The sequence below is a fragment of the Leuresthes tenuis genome, unplaced genomic scaffold (assembly GCF_036924035.1).
Source record: "Leuresthes tenuis unplaced genomic scaffold, fLeuTen1.0.hap1 SCAF_22, whole genome shotgun sequence".
NCBI classification, from domain to species: domain Eukaryota; kingdom Metazoa; phylum Chordata; class Actinopteri; order Atheriniformes; family Atherinopsidae; genus Leuresthes; species Leuresthes tenuis.
In genome coordinates this window covers 9,071,308-9,097,028 of record NW_027325376.1, presented here as the reverse complement: position 1 = coordinate 9,097,028, position 25,721 = coordinate 9,071,308, and the positions used below count along the sequence as shown (strand labels likewise).

Here is a 25,721-nt window from a genome sequence, read left to right as displayed (position 1 = left end):
CATGAATACTGTTTTGCCTCAGGCTCAAATACTATCTTGTAATTTAAGCCCAAACTCACAATTAATGAAAGCTTTTTCATCAAATATGCCTCTCTCCGGTAATTTGGTAAAATTCTATGAAAATATAATTTAGCTTTTGAACTTTCCCGGGGTCTCAGGAAAATAGTCTATCATTAGCATAACCTTTTCCCTTCCACAATATAAATTTAGGAATTACTGGAACACACCTTTACAGCATGTGCTTGTAACCATAATAAGTACTGGGGAATTCTAAAATTGACTCTTAAATTAGACTGACTGCTGAATATCATATTCTTTCAAATGTCCCTAAGATTAAGTAAAGGAAATTATTATTCTTTGAACGAGAGTTGATGTGATGAATAGTCTCATCAAAAATATTTAATGTGTTTAATTTAAACAGAATTTATTCAGACTTCTCAGGAATTTAAGAAAATTGAGTGTCAGTAGAAACTGGAATCTAGTTGACTTATGGTCTGCAGATAACAGTGAGAAAAGATTTTGAAGACGGAAATTTGACTTTAAATGAATTATCCTACCGTACTTTAAAGAGATTACTACATATTCTCTTTGGCTGGAAATGACCAGTATACTCTATGAATAATGAGATACACTAAAAACATGCACTCTGAATTTGTCACAAAGGAAATGATTGTCCTATCATGCTTTATCTCATAAGTACTTTATGAAATATACAAGAATACCACATTTGAGACTAGTTCAGTTTGATATCCAAGGCCTTAGTTCTGTAAAGCAGGAGTTGATAATGGTCCCTCATTACTGATAAATGAACTATAAAATGCTGTATCGCATAAGAAAAATACTAAGAAACAAGACAGTGTTCTGTTGAAGTGACTATTAAGAGGTTTTTAAAAGCAGATCAACATAATGCTTAAGCTCTATATCTACAGGTATAGCTGCAATATTAGTGAGAAACTGCTGGCTAAACATATTTTCTCCAAGTAAGTTTAAACAGTGGTGAAAAGATTGCTTCTAATAAAAATCTATGTCATTATGTTCACAAATTTGCTCTGCACTGCTTTTGAGTAAGCGGTATGAAATTGGAATCGAAAGGTACTTAAGCTGCAGTAATGATAAGGCAGCTTGGCAGGCACCCATATGGTGACCTCATAGATTTTGGAGCTGTTGAAGGACCCGCACAGAGAACTGGGCAGAGAAAGGGTAGCTTTCAAAAGCAAGCCTCATGTTTGCACAGTTTTACAGAGCGTTCTGTAAAGAAAGCTCATCTATGTTGTAATGCTGCTATGCGGGAACATTAAATACTGCCTAATTACGTTTTTTTTTTTTTTTAAGACTATCATGATACATCAACATAACTTCCTTTGCTTTATGACACATACATATTCTAAGGCTTTATTCAAAATGCAGAACTTTTGCAATGTTTACAAAAAACACCAATACAGCTTTGCTATTTTATGAACATTTTAGTTTGGTGTCAGAAAAATAGACTTGTATTAATTTCTACAAAATATGTATTTTTCTGCCTGACTTTTCTTTTCGAAAAGAACATCTAGGTCCCTTACGAAGGAGAAAAACCACAGGTGTTGCTGATAACATTAGTATAAGTAATATCTCAGAGCCTATACATGATTTTAAATATCTGGACTATTCTGTTGACATCAATCTTTATGTATAAATGATTAGGAGCCACACTTGAAGAAAATATCTAGTCTGGTGGGGGGTTGAAACCAACCAAATTTAGATTCTAAAATTTTACGTATCGGGACAAAATGATAATCTGATTCATTTTAAGATTAGATAAACATACCAGATGACATATTACACCAATAGGATCTATCATTCTACAGTAATTGTCCGCAAGTATAAAACATCCAAAACCATCGTCAAGCCTTCAAGGTGTGGATGTCCAGAAAGTTCACCCTTATTTCAGATTGTGCAAAAATATAAAACAAACTGGGGGGGGAGTTCCATCATAGACTCCACAGTCAGTGACAGTACAGTTACAGACTGAACAAATATAGCTTGTTTGGAAGGGTTGCCAGGAGAAAATATCTTCTCCCTAAAAAGAACATGGCCATAATGCACAGCTTCATGTTTCCAAAAAAACAAAAAAAGCACAAATGAGCACAAACACATACATCCATACCAACAACCGAGCACAGTTGGGATTTTTCTGACCCTCACCTCATATTCCTGTGAAAACTTTAGGTTGTCATTGGCTTTCAAGCGTTCCAGATGATCTGAAAAGTCCATGACGGGGATTGGAGGGTGGCTAGCCATACCTATCAATCAGATGGACTGAAAGTTAGTGACCAGTCTTGAAAGAGTCCATCACCCAAGCACAGGCAAACAGTGAACCATTAGATAAGCAGCATGTGGTTATAACAGGGGGGAATGGAAAAGTGGATCTTGTTAGGCTAGTTTGTTCACTCAAAGCAGTGACCATGCTCATAAAGAGGATATGGACACAGAAGCCAATGAGAAGTCATCGAGCAAACCTGCCCCTGTCCCCCCCACCCCCACCACACTGGGACTCTCCCTATTAAGAGAGAAGAATGTTATTCACAAGGAATGCTAAAGTGGATAGTTAGCATGACAGAAATGCACAGACACAAACATCCCAAAAAACGAAAACAAAAAGACATTGAATGGTTAGGCCAGCTGTTGACGTCTGCTTTGAGTGATGACATATTTTCAGGCTGTCATTTCAAACTCCGCCTCCTGTGATGACATAGCGTTAACACCAGATGGATTAGATGCAGATGGGAGTACAAGACTTGGCAGAAAAAAGAAAAGGAGGGAATTAAAGCTGAAAAACAAAAACAAATACAAGTCGTGTCAAATGCATAATCGAGACCAACTAACTTGACAAATGGAGGTTACTGGGGTGACTGGGCGCACCTGAACCTGTGGAGGAAACGGCGGTGGAATTAACTACGTTAGACGTCATAGCAATGCGATGACTATTTTCTTCACAAAAGAAGGTAGAAATTGAAATGTGATAAGAAATAGCTGAATGATTATTCTAAATGGCACATTTATTAGTAACAAACAACTTATCATGCTACAAGTCTGTTATGCTTATTTCACGGAAATGAAGCATCAAAGCAATTAAAATCCTGGGATCACAAACTAGAATTATCAACTAAGAGATTATTTGATGTTCATTTCAACCTTTAGAAAGCTGATGTTCTGTTGGCACAGTCAGTTGTATTAAGTTTCAGTCTGAAGTTTTGCTTTGGGTTTACAATTTAGAATTTACATGATTGAATAAAGATTGTTTTTATGGTTTAGGAAAAGATTAAGAAGAGATCTTCACAAAAAAAGCATTTTTGTATGCTGCGACAATTTGTTCTACTGCCAAATTTCAGGACCTTAAGAACTTTTGGGCAATTTGACTCACAAGCTGAGTGACAGGTGCTCTGTACAACTCTGAGGTGATGTTTCATGTTGGTTTCTGGCACAAGTGGGCATTAGCTAATGGAAGTTTCGCTGTTTTCCCACCCCACTCTTAATACTCTCTGAAAAATGTCAAAGCCTGTTTCTATTGCAGCCCACCACTCAAAATCCATTTTCACCATGGGGGGACAGTGAAAGTGGCTTTTCTGACATGCCGTTCAAGCATCAGGCATCCTTAAGATGAAAATGTCCAGTGAGGTGGTAAACAGGTGAAAGAGAGAGTGTCTAATGTAAATGTAATGTGTCAGTTCTCTTACTGCTTAAAAAGAACCTAACCTCTTTTTTTTCCCTACCACTGGACCACTTTCTCCAAAGATACTAGCTCTCGGAAAAGCTTGTGGGGAGGGAGAAATAATGGCTTGAGAGGTGAGTGAAATAGCGGAAGGATGGCTGGGATCGCTCTGAGCCGACCGAAAAACTACCCCTCTGCTAGGATGAAACAGTCTGTAATGGTCCTGAAATCATTGAAGAGCTTTCATAAATATGCATAATCTTTTGTGAAAATGAGCCTGCAGGGATAATTCATCCTCTTCTCATACGAGCTGACCTAAAAAAAATATGGCTTTGATATTACATTATTGGGCGTCTCTGAACACCTGTCCCAAAGCAGCTAATGCCAGAAGTCAAAAAGCAGTTAAGTGCGCTGCCCTCAGTCAGGATAGAGGTAAATGTGCATACCGTTTTTCTAGTAATAAACAGACTCATTTTCCCTTGAGTTGAGAAATGGCCCCATCAATGAACGAAGGCATGACTGATTTCACTGACCAGTCCCCACATCACTATAGGTCGACACAAGTAAACACCATCCCTAGCTTTTATACAGGGAACAGCTCACGCCATGACACAGTTAGTATTTCCTCACCTTCTGCAATGCAGGACCCTATGACTTTAAACAGCACTGTCATCCAAATGGGTTTGTTCTATTCTGAGTTAGCATGACAAGATGTGATGACCTGGATAACCCAGGTGCAGACGGAGATGACATATGCCATGGAAGTGTCAAGCTTGCATTCCTGCCTCTTTATTTTCCACTATGAGGTGTCTCCAGGGAAGAGGGTGTCAGTTTTGACCCTCTCTGCCTCCTCAAAGCACCTGTCCACTGTCTCCCTACAAAATACTGTCTAATTTCAAGCCAATCTCACTGATGGGGACTCTTTAGAGCATAACAATATTAGGCCCCTGTGTCAGCAGGAGTTTTGAAAAAAGGAGCAATGAGTGATATAAAGCTAAATGTGAAATGTATTTTTTGCTCCTTTCAAGCAAGCAATCAGCGGTATTGGATTCCTTTTTTTTTTTTTTCTCTCTTTCGCAATGCACATTCAGTCCTGACTTCACGGGAAGTAACACAAACACATTTAGCTTCATTTGGAATACTTACCAGGTGTTTGGAAGTTGAGACGTCGGAGCTCAACTGGATCAGTGGGGTGATGAAGCGGCATTTCCTTGCTGTTGGGGAGACTACCTTTTCTGGCCTCAGATTCTGCTCTTTTTCTATTGGATTAAGATTTAAAAAAAATAAATAAATGTACTGTTTTGTGCTCAAAACGTAATATTGTACTACTTCAAAACATGCATTGTTGTCTCATGAATAAAGGAAATGTATGTAATTAAGGAGATGATAGGACTACAAAGGATAGGCTAAATAACGTCACTTCATAGTGTAATGGCATGCAGCACAAAAGCTGTTAGCATTTAAATGCTACCCTTAGTGAGGCTTAATATTCACTTTTCAGTGAATGTGGCAGATTGTGAATACAACTATTAGTTAGGGGAGGTGTTTAATCTGCCTTATCCGGTAAACTGGTTATTTTACTGTATGTATCCAGGATGAGTCTATTGTAGTGCTTTATATTATGTTCTCGAGTAGTCAGTAACATATTTTACATACGGACACTGTTTGACTTTTTTTACATTACTTTTCTTCCAACAATTGCCTAACAGTGGGCAACACATGTTTAAACTGGGCAAATTGCATGATTTCAGATTGATATGGACACCAATGAGAGGTGAGTTTGTATATATTTAGATATAGTATACAGACCAACAGAGAAAAGATGGAAATTTGCTTTTGTTGTCACTTTTTGTCACTCTTACCTGTCCGGTTTGCTGCTCCATTGGTAAGCAAGAAAACAAATATCAACACAACATAGAGCGGTGAGACCTTTAGCGTTACATAATTGAGAATTTCAGAAACTAACTTGCTGCATTAAAGACAAATTATACCATATCACTTTTGCTTTGGGAGTACGATTTGGGATGCATCCCTTTCGGGATTATGCTCAATTATGCAGACTTGGGGGTCTTTGTTTCAAAAACTACAGATTTCCAGGTGCAACCAAGACTTGTACATCATAACTCTGCTATTTCAAGCAGGTTCAGCTGATTGCTTCTTGTTCAAGCATAAAAGTCACCACTTGACTTCTAATTGCTGTATCTGTCTTCTCCTGCCTTCCGCTGTTGCATTTATCAAACTCACAAATTATGCACGTTCAATGTCCACGTATGTTGAATTGTAAATGCAACGACACGTAGGATAAAAATCATTCATGAATGTGCATGAATTAAGCGCATGAGGTATTTTTTTATTTTTATTTTAAAACCTCTATAGGTATGATGGCAGACATAACCTTGCTTCATTATTGCTTTTGTAGGTGAACAAATGATTTCTTCTTGTCAAAGCTATACATGATGTATATCACTGTCCTTTATCAGAGCTAAACAGAACTTGGTTGTTTATTTTCCTTTGCTCAACAAGATCAGTATCTCCAGGTTATTCACTGAATGTTTCCTAAAAGAGTGACACAGCTTGGTAAATCTTCTTGCCACAAATGGAAACCATAGAGTTCACTACATGTGTCATCTTTGGTCACCTTTGTAATTGCTAAACCAAAGTCTGAAGGGCAAAAAGGTTTAGGCAAGAGCTAGAATAAAGCTGTGCATATAAGTCGACTGCTATTGATTGATATCTGAATATTATAGTCTTTTAATATTGGTGCAGTCACTGATTTTTAGCTTGTGCTGACTCTTCAGTGACTAATCTCACCTTCTAAAACTGCACCTTGCCTACAGTGAAATTCTGCTTAGGTCTGGACGTTTGATAGAATGAACTCTGCAGAAAATCTGCTTAATGTAAAAGGTGAGAGGTGGCAAGGTAGCATACGATGAAATATATAAATAGAAGTGCACATATGCATGCTTGTAAGCTGTCTAAACAGGAGGCTAGCATAAGGTCAAAGTGGGGATCTGGAGTCGAGTTCTTCTGTGGAATGGGTAATGGTGGGAGGGGAGGGGAGGGGATGGCTGGGATTGCATCCCAGACCCCGGGGTCTTTCTGAAGCTCCATGCACACAGTGACAAGCCGCAGATAATCAAAGCTCTTCCCTCCTACGCTTGACTGATGAGCAGTGGCAGTACGGGCTCTGCCTACCACTAGGGGGTTTCAGTAAAGAAGGAAAAAAAATAAATCTTTTTTGATTCAGTGTGAAAGTGCTCAACAGCAAGTGTTTGCTACAATGTTAAGTGAGTTTGTGCGTGTGTGGAGGGATGAGTCTGATTAACGTTCAGTCAGCGGACGTGTCTGTGTTAAGGATTGTGGGTGTCTGCACTTGATGTCTTGACAGTTTGGGTAGCTGCATGTTTGGATTTACTCATGCAAGATTAAATGTGTTACTGAGAGTGAGGGTCATGGTTAGTATGAGGATCAATGTGCTTCAGGCTTTAAATAAAAAATCTTGTGATTGTGCTAGTGTGTTGGTTTATGCAATTTAAAACATTTAATGGTCATACATAAAAGTTTGACTGGCATTACGTGAGTTCTGAATGCACATATGTAAGTAAAAGTCTTGCTCTGTTCCTTTCCCCTTTTTATTGTTAAAGGAGCTATCTTTCGAGGTGGATTTTGTCAGATTTATTTTGTGTTGATGATCATTTCATTGCCTCACCTTTTATAAAGGAGGATGGCAATGACGATGCATATGATGAAAACAACAGCTAGCACAGGGCCCACCACCCAAATGAGACCCTCCTCCTCATCGATGATTGGCTGGGGATCGATGTCAGCTGAAACGACTGGATCAGAGTATGGGCTGGTGGCGTACATGATCTACATAAGGATAAAGCAAATTGGTGGTCAAAATAAGCCATGAAATAGAAGCCATTATTTCAACCATTATATCCTACTGATATTGGAAATTATGGTTGTTTTCCACTATTTCACCCACACACTTTTTTTTTTATTTTCATGTAATAGTCCCAAAAGTTTTTACCCCTTCTGTTATATGAACTTTATCCAGACACAGAGCAGCTGTCCAATGTATCCCTGCATATCATATGTTAGTGGGGACTGCATCACCAACAATGCAAATTAAAAGCCAATTCAGTTTTCCTGTGTGTAATTTTTGCAAAGCTGCAGTTGGACTAATCAAAATTATCTTCCATAACTCTCCCGTACACAAGCCTTGATTGAATCATTTTGTATTCTAAGTGAGGATAAATGGGGAAAAAAAGAAAAAAAGGTCTTAAGGGGGGGAAGAAAAGGCATGCCTCGGTGAGTAATTTAGAGATTTGCCTCCATCCGTCATTATCGTTTTTGCTCTACCTGAACTCAGGGTTAGTATAGAGTGTGTGAAGCAGCACTACGAACCCTGGAGCTCATCAAATCCATCATCTCGCCTGCAGCTACCTAATCATTCAGCTTTCTGGTCTTTCGTCCATAAGGACACATGCACGCACACACTAGCTGCAGCAGAGGAGATAAGGTGGACCACACGTAGGATGCAATTAAAGAGGAGCTCTGTTATCGAGGTGTTCTTGCGATCAGCTAAGGTCTTAAGGGGTTTGTCTCCCTAAAGCAGCAAGGGTCAGCTTCTTTGGCCTGCTGCAGCTTTAGGTTTTTCAAGCCAAAGCCTCACAAGTGTTCAGAGAAACACTTTTGACCAGAGATGAACTTTGAACCTTAGCAGAGAAGGAGTGGATTTAACCCTCTCTGAAGAGTTTTTGAACTAAAGAACCTTAAATCACTTGCAAAGGAAATCCTAGAGACAAGCTAGAGTCCAAAGATGAACCCAAATGAAATGGATAAAACTGAGATGATGTAGTGTATGAAAGAAGAAACAACACCACCAACAAAACAAACCAAAAAACCAGACGTACATTTTCAGACATCTCTAAAACAGCAAGCACAAAGAAGATGTATTCCTGGCCATTCTGGAGTTGCTTGTTTTCAAAGTCCCCGTAGATCTTGCCATCTCCCAGGGTAAACTCTTTGGGCAGGTCTTTGAAGTAAGCAGCAATATAAGCTTTGGGTTCTGCGTGCCTCTGGAACCGAAGGCCTCTGCTTGTTCGGTTTATCTCCTTCAGCAGCTACAGTAAGGAGTAAGAAGCAGACGGTTGATAACGCATAGGGACACATTCCAGTACACAGATGAAAACACATCTACACTCAGTGAATCTATCTATCTTTTTTTCTGTTTGCTGAGCTGAAAATGCTGATTGCAAAAGGCAGAACGTTACAGAAAAGATCAATGACTTATTTAATCAGTTTTCAGACGACAAAAGATTCAGAGATTGAAAGATTGTGTGGTTTTCCAGCATATAAAACAGCTGAGGATTATCCAGCAGCTTCAAACAGTAAGAAAAGAGAATTAATTCAAAACTTACAGAGTTCAAACATTTTTCTTCCTGATATAATCAGAAGACTTTCTGTTTAAATTTGTTAACCAATAAAATCTATGAATTTTGCAGCATTTGACAAGTGTGCTTTTATGTATTTTCAATCACTTTTTTAAATGTAAATGGGAGTTGTGCAGAGTAAGGATAAATTGTTTATCTTGTGAACAAATGGCTTAAAACTTTCATTTCTGATATATTACAAATAAAAGCCCTCTTTTCTTTTCCATCTTTATAGTTTCCTTGGGTAAGTCCTTTTGCTCCCTTCTTTTTACCAGCTGTCAATAATAATGGTTTTCAGAGGCTGAAAGAAACACAGCACCCTTCATACAAGCCTGTATCATCAGACTTCAAATTTCTGGTACAAAGCATGGATTATAATTATGCTAATCAAGCCAGGCTAGTTGTTTCGGTGTCTGAATGCATATCTCTGACTTGTATGTAAGGGTGAATGTGTGTGCACGCATGTGCACGCTGTGTTTGGCTGTCATTCACATTAGAGCGTGTGTTCTTGTGTGTGCTTTGTTTTGGCTGCGGGGCTGTTGGTGCTGCCCGATAATGTCTTCAATCATCTCTCCTGTCAACATGGCTAAATCTAGCTGCCCTTGGGAAAAGTTGTGAAAAGGTGAGTGCCAATATTGACAAACAAATAAATTCTGACAAAGGGGAGACTTTTGGGCAATCGGTCAAGGCTACAGATGTGGGCCTGTGGGTATGAGCTGGAAAGCCAATGCTAGATGAGACACTGTTTTCTTTTATTCTCCAAGACATGTGATATACTGAGATGTTCATACCATGATAACAAATATTAGAAAAGGCACTTTTTCAAAATAAGCAAGAGTTTGATTTCCATTGCATATAATAAAATCACCCAGAGTTTAAAATAGTTGTAACCTGACAAGGAATAAGTTTCTAATTTGTATACCTTTCTGAGAGAGAAACTACAATAGCTGTACTGAATTTGTAGAAACATCAGCTTTTAGTGCGTGACACTCAGTCTAAAGGAATATTTGAAATGTAATCGCAGCTTAAAGCACATAGTGATAAAAGCTTTCATTTCCTTTCACGTTTAGTTATCCCCGCAATGCACCGGAGCTTCAGAATTATCTCACATGGCTAAATATAAAAGTTGTCAAGTGTTTTGTGCATATGCAGTAGCCTAGCTTTGCCTGGAATGAGAAGAGACATGAAGGCCTGATGCAGCTCTTCAGGTAATTACCGCAGACATGAAGAGGAGGAGGAGGAGGTGGGGATGGGATTGGAGTTTGCAGTGCACTTGATGGCTACTTCATGTTCTCATTTCCATATGAACAGTGCTCTCTGTAGCTATTTGCGTCAATCAGGAAGCCTCATCTCCTGTCTCTCCTGCCCTCTTAACTGCCTCAGTTTTTTTTTTTCTGTTTTGAGAAAATGAGTGTGTGGTATGTGCTCATAGTTATGTAGGCTAAGTTAAGAAGCTGGTTACCAGAAGACTGCCTTGACTTGTACAAATTCAATTTTACTTTTCTCTCCTGGTAACCTGAGTCACCAGGAAAAGGTCATCCATTTAACCTACCTCTTCCAAATTCATCTCATCTGGACTGTCCCAGGGTTTGAAAAACTTTCCAGTGCGCTGCTTCTTCAGTGGAACTACCACAATAAAATAACCCCTGAAAAATAAAATTTATACATTACATTATCTTAGCATTCGAGAAAAGGAGAAACAATTACTGCCTCTTTTGAAAATGGTGTTTTTAGAAATCAGTGGATGTTCTTCAAGCACAAAAGCAACATGATGCCAAGAACAAAAACAACTCCCCCTAGTCTGCCTGTGTTAGAGAGGGTTGCCCAGTGACCACAAATGTAAAAAGACATAATTATGCAAGGTAAGTGATTAGTAATCACTCAATTAAAGCAATTTTCTTTCTTTAGTTTTAAGCATGTTCAGAGAAGTCAGTCAGTATGGTTACACCTTACTGAGTTCTCTTGAGGACTAATTAAAAGACTTCAGTGAATGTAGAAAAGATACAGAATTAAAGGATTTTCAGCCTTTCATCAGGGTAGCAAGAGAGATAATGGCCTCGTGCCAAAGTTGGGCATCATGGCTGGGCATTGCACTTGTTAGCATTAGCCAGCATGGCAGTGTGGTAGGCTAATGGGAAACTAATTAGCTTAAGCTCTGGCATGGGAGACAGTGGGCCAAGTGCATCCAGCAACATAAAAAAAACCAAGATGATTTTGAAGCTTCAGTCTGCAATCGGATGTGCTCCTTGGCCTTCTGACAACCCTGGGCTTTGTTGAAAGGCTGTAAGAGACTTTATAGGGCTTAGAGGAGTGTGCTTAAATGAGCCCGGCTGCTCCAGTGTGTAATGACTGAGGTGAAGTGGATATTACACTGAAATGCAGTGATGAATATAAATGACTGTTTTGGAAGAATCACCTCTGACAAGGTCAGCTATCATGTTAAGTTGTTTATTTCCATTCACAGTGCATCATTTAAAAATAGTTGCGGACATTATAAATGGACAAATAAGTTGCCCTTTATTGTAGTAATATCATTACAAGTCAAATATCAAGCAATTGAGACATTTTTATGAAATCAAATTATATAGTGCTTCATGGGAGCTGTCAATTATAAGAGGGGGAGATGAGGTTATTCAGAGTGGCCCTTAAAGGTGGTGCAGCAATGTTTAAAATGAGACTTTTGCATGTTAATAGTTTCACCTGTTGCAGTGTTTTACAGGTGAAAAAACTTAACTTAGGACATAAATCATCAATGTTATGGGTGCAGTACAAATTATAAGCAAAAAGAAATCACCTTTACATTGGTTGTTTGTGCTTACCTTACTCTCTCAGATGTCTGCACAGATGGTAGCTCGACAGTCACCATGCCATCCGAGTTGGTCTTGCCAATCAGGTAGGGTTTAGTACGGAGGACATCTGGGGCCGTCATAGTAGACACGCGATGCTGCAGACCTCCAGCACTGTTACCACGATTGGTCAAAAGGAAGGAGTACTGTGTCTCCGGTTGAAGACCAGTGATTAGCTTCTCTGTTAACTTCCCATCCACCTCCACACTCTGCCCATTGTCATAGAGGATCTGTGAAAAAATTAGTATGCAATTTTTAAAAAAATTTCTTATTTAGCTATTGGAGTTCCTGGCTGTGTATTTTGTCAGGCAATGCTCACAGTGAAAGGTTGCGCTGGGTTGTACGTTTCTGGAATCTCCCATGTTAGTAAGACCGATGTCTTCATAGCAGCTTTCACATGAAAATTCTTTGCAAACACTGCTAAAAGAAAGGGGGAGCAGGTGATTTAGACACAAAACATCCTTTTAAATCTGTGTTCCCACTATCCCACATTAGCGCTTACCTGGAAATGTTTCCTTCAAAACCAGACTGATAGCAAAAGCTATGCTGAACTCAAAACTGTTCTCTTACCTTCTACCAACACCAGCTCTTAAAAATTAATGACTGACCTTGGCTTAACTGACAAGACACAAAGAGACATACATACTTACTCCATGTGAGTTCCTTAATCATAAATCAAACAGACTAATGACAGGGCAGTATGTTAATACCAAATTCTTCTGGTTGAGTCAACTTCTGCCATTTTGAGGTGTTCAGAGCAAGTTGTGGTTGGACAGGGCTGAGCAGAGAAAGGTTGATTTTTTTTTTTTTTTTAAAAGATAAAGACTAAGAAAGTTCAGGGACTGGTCCTACCTTGATCCACAGGCTGTGTCCTGAATTGGACACTTGGGCTATAGGAACCAGAGCCCTTGCTGGTGAAGGCACACATTTTAATATCATAAGTGGTGTCTGCCATAAGGCCATCCAGGGTAACTGTTGATTCCGGGGCTGTGATTAGGAGTTCCGAGGGACTGCGTGGGCTGTTGATGTCTTTATACTGCAGGACGTATTTCACAATTTTGCCATTTTGCTCTGCCAGTAAAACAGGCTGCCAGCTAACCTGAATGGTGGAGGTGGTGGCACCCTCTGCTTTAATGTTCTGAGGGTAGCCGCTCGGAACATCCTCATTTGTGGTAACTTCTTTTACTGTCTCTTCACCAAAGCCCACCTTGTTGCGCGCTGAAAGGCGAAAAGTGTATGAGGCTCCTTTATGGATCTCTTTGGTTGTGTAGTGGTTCTCTCGCTCAGGGAACTCAATGACAGTCAGCGGATCCACATCTTTGCGGCCAAAGCGAAGGCGATAGCCTTGCAGGGGCCCATGGGTTACTGCTGGGGGATGCCACTGGAGGAGAGCTGTGCCCATGTTGGTTGTACTGACCATAAGTCGAGGTTTCTCTGGAACTAATGGTAGTAGTGGAGAAAGAGAATCCTTTTAGAAAAATGGAAAACGCTATTTTTCTCCTGCATCATTTTATGTAGAATTGATGAGTTTTTTCATAAGGATAAATCTGGTTTTCTTTTTAATCTTTCTCTCTTGCTACTACTCAATTACCTTAAATGGCTTTTTCATACAAATTAGTTTATCATATTTATCACAATAGGTATAAATTAACTTAATCCACACTTGTGTTCACTGACAGTGGCTCGTCTGTGGCATATGCAAACACTTTCTTTTCATTAGTTTGCCAAATCTAAATGCACTTTTCTGTTAACTTAGCAGGGCAACATATTTCTTGTCATTGATGGTTACATTACCTGCACCAGTGGTGGTGATTAGTTTGGGTTTGCTGCGTGCACCATCACCCTTTGTCGTGTAGGCTGCCACTGTAACTGCATATGTGGTCTCAGCCTGCAGCTCTGTGATGATCATTTCCTGAATAGATACAGAACTTGAGCTGTCGAACTTTCATTTCCCAATTGCAGATATATATTTGCATACAGACAGAAAGAGGTAGGATGCGATGGCACCGTCATCATGAACATAGTCTCTCAGCATATACTCAAAACTTAGTCATACTTCACTGAATGAGAGTAGAGTTGATAAAGTTGAGTTCCAAAAATAACTTTAGAAATGGTATGTCCCTTTTGTGTGAAACAAAATGACTTTATCAGGCCATGATAATAAAAAATTGTTTGTTTTTCCAATGTCATTAGTTACATTTGAAGGTTCAATCTGTACTTTTTAACAGTTAGAGCTACAAGATGGTTAAATATTCCTCAAGCTCTGAGTGCCTATTGGGCCTCAATCCCCTTTTGCACAAGAAGTCAAGATGTAGAAAACATGCCATGATGCAGATTATGACAACAGAGGAAAGTAACATTAGAATTTTGTCAAGTTTAGCTACTCACATGATCAGTTGAATCGTCATACTCCCACTGATTTCAATATCAGAGTAAGGAGAGAAAAGAGATGAGAAATTACACTTTAATCATGAATAAGAAAATGTACATAGTTTGTCTACAACCACTAAATTAATGTTTTGTGTGATGATAAATATTTATAGCAAATTCAGCAGTAATTATACATATGAATGTGTATAGATATATATGCTCCCAATCTTGTAGATCCAGTTGATCTAAAATAAGTTATAGAACAGTTAAATAGTCACTAAGTTCAATAACTAAAAACTAAGACATTGCTTTTGCCCATATAAAAATGAGACAGACAAAGCAATATATTGTGCCTGAAGAATGTGGTGGCTGGCTGTGGGGGGTGTTGTACCTGGGCATCATCAATCAGGATGTCCTTGATGACTGGCTGTCCTGTAGGCTCCCCATTAACCATCCTGACATAGTGCACCTGGTATCCTCGGATCTGACCGTGCTGCTTGGTGGGCACCGGTGAACGCCAGATCACTTTAATTGATGAAGAGTTGACAGCCTCCACCTCAACTTTACGAGGTGGTCCACTAGGAACTGGAGGAACACCATGGGATAGAAAAAAAAAAGTCAAAATTATAGAGAACCCTTTCAGCCTCTTATCAAGCCTTGTCCAAGCTGTAGCGCAAAATGCTGCAGTGATCCAAAAACAAAAAAAAAAAAAAATCACAAAAGTGCTGTAAACTGCAGCAAGCACTGTGTGACATTGATATTTCAACAATGGTAAGGGGAAAAAAACAACAGCAAAAACAGGTCTTACAACTGACCTAATCTTGAAACATTAAAAATGGTTAGAGTGGATCTTAAAAACATGGGATAAAAATGTGTTTGGCCAAAATAGAAAAGTGGAGCCAAAAGTGGCTTCAAGAGTTTCAGATACTTGAAGCACGACAAGAAATTTTGGCTATGAAATAAGGGAAAATATGAATAAAAATGATTCTCTTATCACATGGGAGAATATTTTTTGTCAGTCCCACTCTCAAGAACTTGTCTTGTTGTCAAGTTCCTGACAAAAATGGGCGAGTTAAAAGTTCTGCCATCCAAAATAGGGCAAAAAAAAGAAGGAAAAAAAGCAAGCTGCAGTTGGAAAAAAAAAATGTTGATCGTGAAAGTTGGAGGACTGCAGCTGGAAATGCCATACCATGTGTTGAAATTGTGCAGCATAAGAGGAAAATGCCAAAAAAAAAAGCTGCTTACGTGTGTCACAGATTGTTTAGGGGCAAAAAAAAAGAAAAAAAAGTGCATTGTCCAGTATCGAGTAGTGAAAGTCATTTAAGAAGCAGGCAGAGGGGTAAGAAAAGAAGAGGAAAATATAGGCAACACTGTTAGTATCTGATGGGGTAGGTAAAGAGGGGAAGATTGGATTTATAGCTGGAGCTTAGTTTTAGCGAACACATACCATCCTCCTCTGTTCGGATGAGCTGTGGAAGGCTCTCCGGTCCTGCTCCAACATCTGTATTAGCAGTGACTGTTACACGGTACTCTGTCCATTTTTCCAAGTTTTCCAAAAGGTACTGGAAGCTTTCCGGAGGGATGCTGGAGATTTGACGGATAGTAGTATCCTCCCCTTCAGTTGCAGCATAGTGGACGGTGTATTGCGTTATGATCCCATTTTGTAATTCCACAGGGGGTGGCCGCCAACTTACCAGGATGTTGGTTGAGCTGGGGCTATAGCACTTGACTTCCTGAGGTGGGCCTGCCGGTTCTGGTTTGGTTGATTTTGTTGTAGGAGAAGTGTTTTTTTTCGTTTGTTTGTTTGGTTTGTTTAACGCCATTCATTGAGTTGGTTTGTTGTTTTCAAAGGAGTTTTAAGTTTTTGATTTGATCAGGGTGATGATGGCAGAATTGACCAAACAGAGGAAAAAGAAAAGGAAATGAAATGATGAAATTGAACAAGGACATATGAGGTAAATAAAGTACTTTAAATCAGGGAAAAATCCCAAATAAATACAAAACAAAAGCCAATGATGAACACAAAAATGTACAAATTTGTGACAAATGATAGGTGTTGATTGGAAAAAGGGCAGTTTTACAATACAGTATGTCACCTACCTTTTTCATTAAATAAAAGATAAATTAAAATGAAGAGAAACAAAAAATCCTATATATTGATCTGTTATTTCTAAGATTCCTGAATTTGTAAATAATCACCTAATTAAAGGACTTGAGAAATAATTTAAGATAAACAATGTAGTAAAATTAATATTACATTTTACAAGCAGTTACCATCAATCCAAAAACATAAAGGTTGATGCTGTATCTAGTTTGAAATAGAAACAAAAATGTTTTAGTTGTCACCAACCTTTCCGAAGCCTGTTGGTTTGTGGTAAAAGCCTGATTGTACAACAGAGAACTTCCCAAGGAGACATGACTGATGTATTAAATTCTGATAACATTGGCATGCATTTTTTTTCTCTTTAAAGTCCTTAGAACATAAATCTGGGCAGCGTTTTAATGTCTGAGCTTTTATACCCACCTGATCTCTGCCTCTGTATGTCAGTCCTCAGATTTATGCCATTTGTGCAAATCTTAAATACAAAAATCGACTATTTTTTTTTCATGACCAATCTTTGACTGCTGATCAAAAGGAGACCAATTTTCGAATAAAATCGTTTTGTAAAAATGTATGGAATCTGATCACTCATTTTTGCCCTTTCCCATAAATCTGAGGCCTTTAGGTTGTTCCTAACTACAAAGACTAGTCTTGCTTTGAGCTTTCCTCAATGTAACTCCAAACTTTCTTAACTCTAATTTCAATGGAACATTGACACATTACAGTTAAAGAAAATGGGGGAAGTTCCAATCAGTTTCTACTGTCAGAGTTACATAGAAAGCTCATTCTCAAAATGTAACTATTACCCTGTTTTTGGCTGACATGCTGTGTCAGAAGACAAGGCTTCCTAAATGCCAGCCATGCCTGTCGATTTATATAAAACCAACAAAAATGTGGGCTTTCGTGTACATAATTTACGATGCCCAAGACTGTTTAAGCACAACAAAGTTGGAGGGTGGTGGCTTTTTATAACCTTGTCTCCTGACTTTGCGGGAAAGCCTGATCATACTGTCCATGCAACACAACCAAGGTAAATGCTGCATGGTCAGGTCCACATTAATACTTATTTTATGTTTTTTTTTTTATGTTTATATATCTCAAGACATTTTCAAATGCAATTTATTTTTTTTTATCTGGGCTGTGTCAGGGTATTACTGACATTTCTGTCACTTTTAGGTATTCCAAAGCATTTGAAAATGTGTTTCTTTCCAAATAGTTTCAACTCTGTCAGATAAGGAAGAAGACCTACGTGTCTGTGGAGTTTCTGCAGAGATCTCACTGGTGTAAGCTCCAACTCCATGTTTGCTATGGGCTGCAAGCCGAAAATAATAAGTAGTGAAGGGCTTCAAGTCCTTCAGTAGGTACGTTGTTGTTGGCTCAAAGCTGACTCGTTTCTGTGAAGAGAGTTGTCACATTCTGTATTAAAACAATAAATGTGCAAAAATGCTGTTTCATATAGTTTATATGAAGAGTTTCATACTTTATTTATAGAGCTTTATCTTAGTGTCTGATGGGTTAGAATTGTAAAAAGTTATAACCGTTTAAATTGTAAAATTCCTCATGCACTATAAACCACTTGTGACTTATGACATTGACGTAGCTGTTTATATATTGTTACAAAAACTGCCAACATACAAATGGAATGACTGAGCCTTCCTGCGATCTGTAATTATCAGGATCAGAAATATAAATGATACTTTACAGGACAGAAAATGAGGGCTAAAAAGCGAACACCTTTCCAACTCTTCACTGCTCACGGCATTGCTATCAATGTTGGAGAATAAGCATAAAAGTGACCTCTTGCAACACAAAATTGGGTTAGATTTAAAGCATTCTATATGCAATTACAGTCATAAAATCCTAAGGGTTAACACGGTGAAAACATGCTGGAGAATGATTACCTCCTCTTTGTCGTCTTTCTTCCTGTACATGAGCTCATATCCTGTGACTGAATTTTCTTGCCCAGTCTGTGCTGGAGCGTTCCATGAAAGTAAAATACTCGTTTCTGATTTGGCTTCTCCTTTGAAGTCTGTCGGTTGGGAGGGAACTTGAGTTTGAAAAAAGAGAAGATTTTATTACTTTACACATTCTTTTCATTCCAGAAACAGTTTTTACAACAGTGCCCACACTCTGTTGATGCAGTTCTGTCAATGTAGAAAGTGTAAATAAATTAATATCTATTTTTATGACTTTTTCATAAGTAAATGAACATGTTCAACTTCTTGTTTTTAAAAATGAAACTTTTTTTTTTTCCTGTTAAAAAGCAAAATGAAGTGTTAGCTGACAGCCTGGAGAATATTTTTGCACCACACCACTATAACCCACTAATGAGGATCTCTGGGAAATAATATTTGACACTCCAAGTCTATCCGTAGAAAAGGGACAAATTTCGAAAGTTTCTCGGGTTGTATGTTGATGAACTAATATTTGGGTTGTATTTTTAGAGCAAACCCACCTCCAGTCTTAGCGATGATTTGCAGGTCTGGGGAGAGAGGTCCGTCGCCCACTGATGTATAGGCCAAAACCTTGATGTAGTATGTCTTATTTGGTATGAGACCCTGGATGGTGACAAAGTTGGATCCCCGAACAATCTGTTTCTCCCAAATGTTAACATCTTGGTTGGAATTCATGGTGTAATAAACTCTGTAGCCCATGATCTGTCCGTTAGCCTCCTCTGGTTCATCCCACTGGATGACAGCTGTAGTGGCACTCATCATATGACCTCGAACTTGCCTTGGCGCCGTGCTTGGGGCCTGCTCTGCTGTTTTGGCCTCAATGCTCTCGCTGGGCGGGCCTCGTCCGATGTTGTTTACTGCCACCACCCGAAACTCATAGTCAGAGTAAGGGCTGAGGCCGCCCACGCTGTACCTCGTAGTGGCTACGCCATCAATCTCCTTGTACAGGTCCTCTGAGTTCTTGGATTTGTGTTGGATGATGTAGTAGGACACTGGTTCGGGATTGCCAGAGTCCCAAGTCAATGTTATGCTTGTAGCTGTGCGCTCAGTCACAACAGGAATGCCAGGAGCCTTGGGTAATGCTGTGATGAGGATTTATACATACATTTGAATTAGAATGCAACATATACGTTAAACATCACAAAGCCTAATTTACTTGATAAACCAAAGACTCTGAGAAGCCAAAGAGACAAAGAGGTTTGTATTCTCCATGTTCAGCATTTAACAGTGCTGTTGTTGTCATTAATCTTAGACTTCTCTTTATCTCTTTAATAATTAAACACATAAATTTATTGCTTTAATTCCCCACACTGTGACACACAGCAAAATATATCAGGGCAATAGCTTGTCTTTATATGCCATCTGAAGTAGACTACTGGGGGAGCTGCCTGACTGTTATATTGTGACTAATATCTCTATGTTATGTCTCAGAAAAACAAAGCTGAGTGTGTGTGTGTGTGTGTGTGCTGGAATTTGTCCCTTGTGCACACGAGAACATGGCAACACCAATCTGGGATATCTTTTTGGCACATTGCAGTGTAGATATGATTACTCTCAGATAAGTTCAATGTCTACAGAGGACACCAAACAATGCTCACTACCTTCACCCCCCCCTGCATCTTGCAAGCATCTTGGTAAGCTTGTGGCTATGTAGTTCTCCAGCTGAGAGATAAGCACTTCACTGTATTCTGAATCTGGCATCAAATACACTGAGCATGGTGCTGAGGCTTGTAGCTTTATGGAAACCTCTGCAGATGAATTGCTGCAGAAGTAAGTTTCTTTAAAACACTGACAATAGTTTGTGCTTAGATACTTTTCTAATTACAATACTAGCTCCAAACTCAAGTAGAATTTAAATATAGTGCTGTTCAGTGAACTATGAAAAAATCCTCTTTTGTCCTTGGCATTTCTTAAGAAATTGCTGTCTTAAAGTATGAATGGGAGTGATAAGAAGAGCCTACCTTTTACTGTTATTTGCGCCACAGCCTCTATCACCCCCAGGGTTGACATAGCCACACATGTGTAATTGGCTGACTGTCGGACATCTGTGAGCTCCAAGACATTACGTCCAATGGGCATGTCGTCCTCTGGAGTAAGGTCCTCAGCGCCCAGCATCCATTTGACATATGGCATGGGAGAGCCTACTGCCACACATGTGATATTTACACTGCCGCCTGGCATGATCTCATTATCTGTAGGTGGTATGGAGAATCGTGGGGGCACACGGCGCACTGAAATAAAAGATAAAACAAAGCAAAACATAGTGAAAACCAAGCAGAAAATGGAATGTCTCACAACTTTTTTTTATAAGAAAATTGTCCGTACTCTCTTTGGATGTTACTCAAAAGACAAGGACATATTATTTATTTATACAAATGAGAATATAGACGCAGTTCACAAGCTTTAGATAGAGCACAGAAATTTCTATGTATGTAGTTTCTTATGAAACATTAAGAAAACATACTATAAGCACGTTCCATCCAGGACTTATATTTAGTGGTGAATGGGTAAACACCAACACGATCACCATGCACAAAATACGGCATCACCATCGGTACAGATATACAGAACTGTGCTGGAGAGTCAACAGCACTCCACAGTTGTATGCAGAGAAACAACTTTTAGGCTGCGTACTTCCAGCTGATGTGAGATAATGTGCCTCATCACATTCTCACATCACACAAACATAAGTAATACGTCTGAGTCGCACACGCAACAAAGTAGAATGACGTCTTGCTTTCCCTGTTAAGTCCAAATATAAACTAGGGCTGTCAAATGTTATGCATTCACCCCTTAGATGAACTTCAGAGTGATAAAGCTGTTAGTGACAGAAAATAAAATCAGGTGGTCTAAGCAACAATCCCGCAACTCCTTTTATGTACATATCATTGAAGATTACAAGCTTACTATGCTTTGTTCCAGATCATTTTTAATGTCAATAATGGTTAAGGAACATAAACTTTTAAAAGTAGCTTTAGATTTTAGAACTGAGCCAGAGACAGCTCAGAGGACAGATGCACAATATACATACTTTCTTTGTACTGGTAGTTTTAGTGACAAATGAGGTGTCTTCAGCTTATCATGGGAGAAACAGTGATGCTGGTTCATAAAGCATTAATGTGTCTCACCACATTACATTCCTTGGTACTACAAATCAATCTGTGCCTGACAATGAATGAAATTCATGAACATTAACGGTGCTAATTTAAACCACTTCTATAGGGCTACATGTCTCTTAAGTGCAGTTGGAAAGAAAAAGCCAGCTGAGGTCATTCACATTAACAGGTCTAAGAAAGCCATTTGTCATATGAGGAGACTTTAAGACACTTTTAAATATACATCTGGTATATCATCACTCTTAAAAGTCAACTGTCTGGTCTGGCTTTAAAAAAAAAAAAAAAAAGTATTTGTAAAATAATGAACAATTTTGCAGCCTTTTAATATAATTTGTTATGTTGATATTATTTTGGATTAATAATTGCATACCATTTGACAGCTACAGTTGATACACATTTAATAAAAATATTCTCAAAATCAAAAGATGAAAGGCTATAATTACAAAGCAGAAGTTACACTTTTGAGTGAACTTAAACCTATAATATTATGGACACATGCATGCCTGACAGCCTTATATAGGGGAGCAATCCGTGATGTCCATCATGCTTTCAAGAAAAATGTGAGACTTTGTGAGGCAACCATGTAAGGGAGTTGAGAGGGAGAGGGCTGCAGGGTAAAATATCTAATAAAAAGGTATCATATGATGCAAATGTGGGGTTAGTCTGCTGTAAGTGTAGCAGGGGGAGTAGGGGAACAGAGACAAAAGAAGGCAACAACATATATGGGCAAATGCTGAACATATTGTTTGTCCTCAGGTTTTCTGATTTAGGATTTGTCTACATAATTGTGTGGATGTGTAAGGAACATAGGCACCAAACAGACAGGGACAACCATGTAATATTATACAATTTAAAGGGAGCATTCAGGTTATAAATAAAGTCAGTGTTACTGCTCATGACATCTAAAATGGATTACTGTTCTACTGTTACTTCTTGGGCTAGATTTTTTTCACTGAACCTCAAAAAAACCCCCTGCAAAATGTGACTTTTAATCACCTGGATTCTGATATCTATCGCCTTTTTAATTAGTTATTTGTGAAGGTATTTTGTATACTTGACTATAACATAGACAATGCACTTCCTACTGCCTGCTAATTCACAAAGCCCATTCTCTTGAGCAAACTGCAGCTCTCTATCTAGGGGAACTGCTTGCATTATTAAATACAGCGTTTCTCTCACTCAATATTTAATTAATATCCAATTGGATCAAGCTCCCCACAGACACAATATTATCCTGCTCATTTGAATATCATTACATTTGTCAAGACTTGTGGATAACACTCTAAATGCATCATTCTTTCATGACTTCCTGAGCAGTAACATCCTCATCCAAGGAAATGTATGATCTCTGCAGGCAAGATTGTTTTTACAGCTTGATGCTTTACTTTAGTGCCAATTATAGCAAAGGAGGGATTTTTCTTGAGCATATTTTTATCTATGAGAAAAATTCAGTTGGCGAGAGTGCCACAAGGAGATTGCTTAATGGCTATATGCAGATAACCCTCAACGATTTAGTTCCCGTTTTCTTTTTAATGCTTTCTTACCATAGTAGTCTGCTGTTCTGTAAGTCATGAGAAAAAAAAACAAGCAGGAACACTGACAGGGGTAAAGTTTGGGAAAAAGGGAAGACTATTTCAAACATTAAAAGGGAGAACATGCAAATAGACTGTCAGGCAGATGCAAATACCGTCCCCACTGTCCCACCTCGAAGATGCAAACATGCACCACCTGTTGGACAGTCAAGCATTCTGACGAGAAGCAGGGGCATTCTCAATGGGAACATGAACACTAAATGTGCAACGGAAGAAAGAAATGGTACTGATAGAAGCAAAAGTTGGAGGGGGAAAAAAAGCTGTGGTAATGCATCTGTTTCCATTTCAGTGTCTTTATGAGGTGTTTTGTTTTAATGACCAAAAAACAAAAAAGAAAGGAAAGAACTTGTTTCTGTACTGTGATGTATTCAAAAAGTAAAAACACACCAACCTTCTCGTAGCTCTGAGGGATGTAGGGAATTTGATGCAGAACAAAATGAAATAAGGAAAGGAGAAAAACAAGGGAAACACAGAGAGTAAAAAGGCCATGTTTAAGGTGTTCAAATGCTACGCAAACAATCTGAAGGACCTTCAGTGTCTAAGGTGCAGGGAGCCCCTCGAATCTCCCCGACACCCAGGTTGTAAAAGAAATGTTTCACCTGCTGGAGTTCAAACATTTTAAATAAAATTAATGTTTACGTTTAACACATCCTCTGCCCAAGCCATGTGGTTAGCTTATGATGATATTTAAATAATCTGTGTATTTTTTGCCTTATTACACATTTTACATAATCTTAGTTTGAAACTGGATAGTAGTAGGTGAATATTAAAGCCAACCATAGGACTGAAGAGCAGTGTAAAATTTATCGGACAAAATACAAATAATGTCTATCAGCCACACAAGTTTCTGCATTGAGAATTAACAACAATTACACTGGAATTAATAATGGTGGGTTTTTGTACATAAAATGTGAAAAAAAGAACACCAAAGAACAAGAAAGTTGTACTTTAGCAGAATAACAGATTCCAGGCTCTGTGCTTTATGGCATGTGCTAAAAAAGCTATGAATCTCAAACTCTTTAGCAACCAGAAACTTTAGCAGTGTTTTTACAGGCTAATTTAATGTAGAGTTATTTGCAATATATTGAAATTATTACAAAGCAGTCTAAATTCTTTATCTACATTCTTTTAACAATTTTTTAACAATCTCAGTAGCAAAAGATTTAAGCTGTCTTTTCAGTCTGGATTAGTGGGGAAAAAGGGATCTATTCACTGCTGGGATACAGTGGGAAATAATGAAAGAAGGCTGTCCACTCTTTACCACCTCCAGCAGTCAGGTTTTGAAAGCAGTTTGTAGATAAACACAGCAAGCAGTCTAATTATTGGTTTTAGACTCGGGATAATCAACAGAACAGGCCGGAAATGCATGACAGAGATGATATTGTAGGTCAAATCAGTGCAGGTAAGCCAAGTGCAAGGATCAGAAAATAAACCAAAACAAAACATACTTACAATAGCTTCACGGGACATGGCCCCTCAAGACTTTATTGGCCGATTTAAAATTCCTCATGAGTTTTAAAGAGAATGTTATCATAATGTTTGACTGAAGCATTCAAGTGGTGTTAACACACGCTTCCTACCTCTGACATAGAGATTTGCTGGGGCGGAATAACGGGTTCCGTCATTGTTGGTTGCCACACATTCGTACTTCCCCTGGTCAGACTCTTCACTCTGCTCAATCTGGAGGGCACCTACGTTGGGAATAACAAATGGAGTAGCGAAGTGTATGTGGTTAGAGTAATGCCAATGGCATCAAGGTCACAAGGCAAAAATAAACAGCAACAAGCTTTTTTGGACCCAAGAAAGCCAATATTAGCCCCCTTAATTTCTAATTTTGCATTATCCTTTCACACCTTAGTACTCTGGACAGTTTGAGGATGGTTATTATTAAAGGAATAATCCGAATAATCCAATTCTGCATGGATAAAACACTACATTCTGGCATTTGTTACGTGAAACATTCTATATTTGACTTTATCCTTCAATCAGTATCGCAGCTGGATCCACTGCCTGAGATAAAATGGAGACTGTAATCCTACTGTCAGGGAGGGATAGTTGCAACTGATAACCATGCAAGACATTGTAATACAACTATATTGTTCCCCTTTACCAAACTAAAATAGCAACTCGCACAGAAAAAAAGAAACACATTGTAAACCTAATAAAAAAGTAAACGGAATACACATCTAAGTTACATTTTATAGCTAATATGGTAACCTTGTTAATGATCTCTTTAGGGGGAAAGTATTATTAAGTCTAAAAAGACACTCATCCAAGTGCCAATGATAACAAAAAAAGTAAGAATTTTACTTTAAAGAATAGGGGCAAGCCCATCAAAATACAACATGTCACTGGACTGGTTAATATGGGGATGAGTGATACTGCTTCAGGGAAACATGGATCAAACAAAAGAGGTTTACAGTATAAAAAAGCAGCATAACAAGGGAGGACAATTAAAAGAAAGAAATTTAGGTATGAATTTTAGCATATTCAATCACAGATCAGTTGTAATATTCACCCTACGTATTCATTTTGGACTTCACCTTGGTGAAGTCAGTTTAAAAAAATGCAGCCCATACAAAAATTGAAAAATGCTGCTCATATAGCTGGAA

At 38.6% G+C, this 25,721-nt stretch overlaps 1 protein-coding gene across 38 annotated transcripts in view; it reads right to left on the bottom strand.

Moving 5' to 3' along the window:
- The window catches only part of LOC140281575 (receptor-type tyrosine-protein phosphatase delta-like), a 339,321-nt gene that overhangs the window by 16,922 nt on the left and 296,678 nt on the right, over window positions 1–25,721 (bottom strand). For 6 of the 38 annotated variants that reach the window (XM_072376019.1, XM_072376025.1, XM_072376029.1 and 3 more), the window contains 20 exons: window positions 24,690–24,800; window positions 23,501–23,512; window positions 20,363–20,632; window positions 18,902–19,483; window positions 18,348–18,493; window positions 17,696–17,840; window positions 15,793–16,098; window positions 14,737–14,930; window positions 14,364–14,390; window positions 13,770–13,887; window positions 12,828–13,415; window positions 12,295–12,395; window positions 11,949–12,205; window positions 10,682–10,775; window positions 8,611–8,820; window positions 7,401–7,561; window positions 5,554–5,568; window positions 4,838–4,950; window positions 2,866–2,907; window positions 2,185–2,282 (listed from right to left, as the gene is read on the bottom strand). In XM_072376019.1, the coding sequence (XP_072232120.1) occupies window positions 2,185–2,282; window positions 2,866–2,907; window positions 4,838–4,950; window positions 5,554–5,568; window positions 7,401–7,561; window positions 8,611–8,820; window positions 10,682–10,775; window positions 11,949–12,205; window positions 12,295–12,395; window positions 12,828–13,415; window positions 13,770–13,887; window positions 14,364–14,390; window positions 14,737–14,930; window positions 15,793–16,098; window positions 17,696–17,840; window positions 18,348–18,493; window positions 18,902–19,483; window positions 20,363–20,632; window positions 23,501–23,512; window positions 24,690–24,800 (3,590 nt within the window). The remainder of the gene's footprint in view (window positions 1–2,184; window positions 2,283–2,865; window positions 2,908–4,837; window positions 4,951–5,553; window positions 5,569–7,400; window positions 7,562–8,610; window positions 8,821–10,681; window positions 10,776–11,948; window positions 12,206–12,294; window positions 12,396–12,827; window positions 13,416–13,769; window positions 13,888–14,363; window positions 14,391–14,736; window positions 14,931–15,792; window positions 16,099–17,695; window positions 17,841–18,347; window positions 18,494–18,901; window positions 19,484–20,362; window positions 20,633–23,500; window positions 23,513–24,689; window positions 24,801–25,721) is intronic. The other 32 variants (XM_072376044.1, XM_072376045.1, XM_072376047.1 and 29 more) reach the window with 25 other exon arrangements.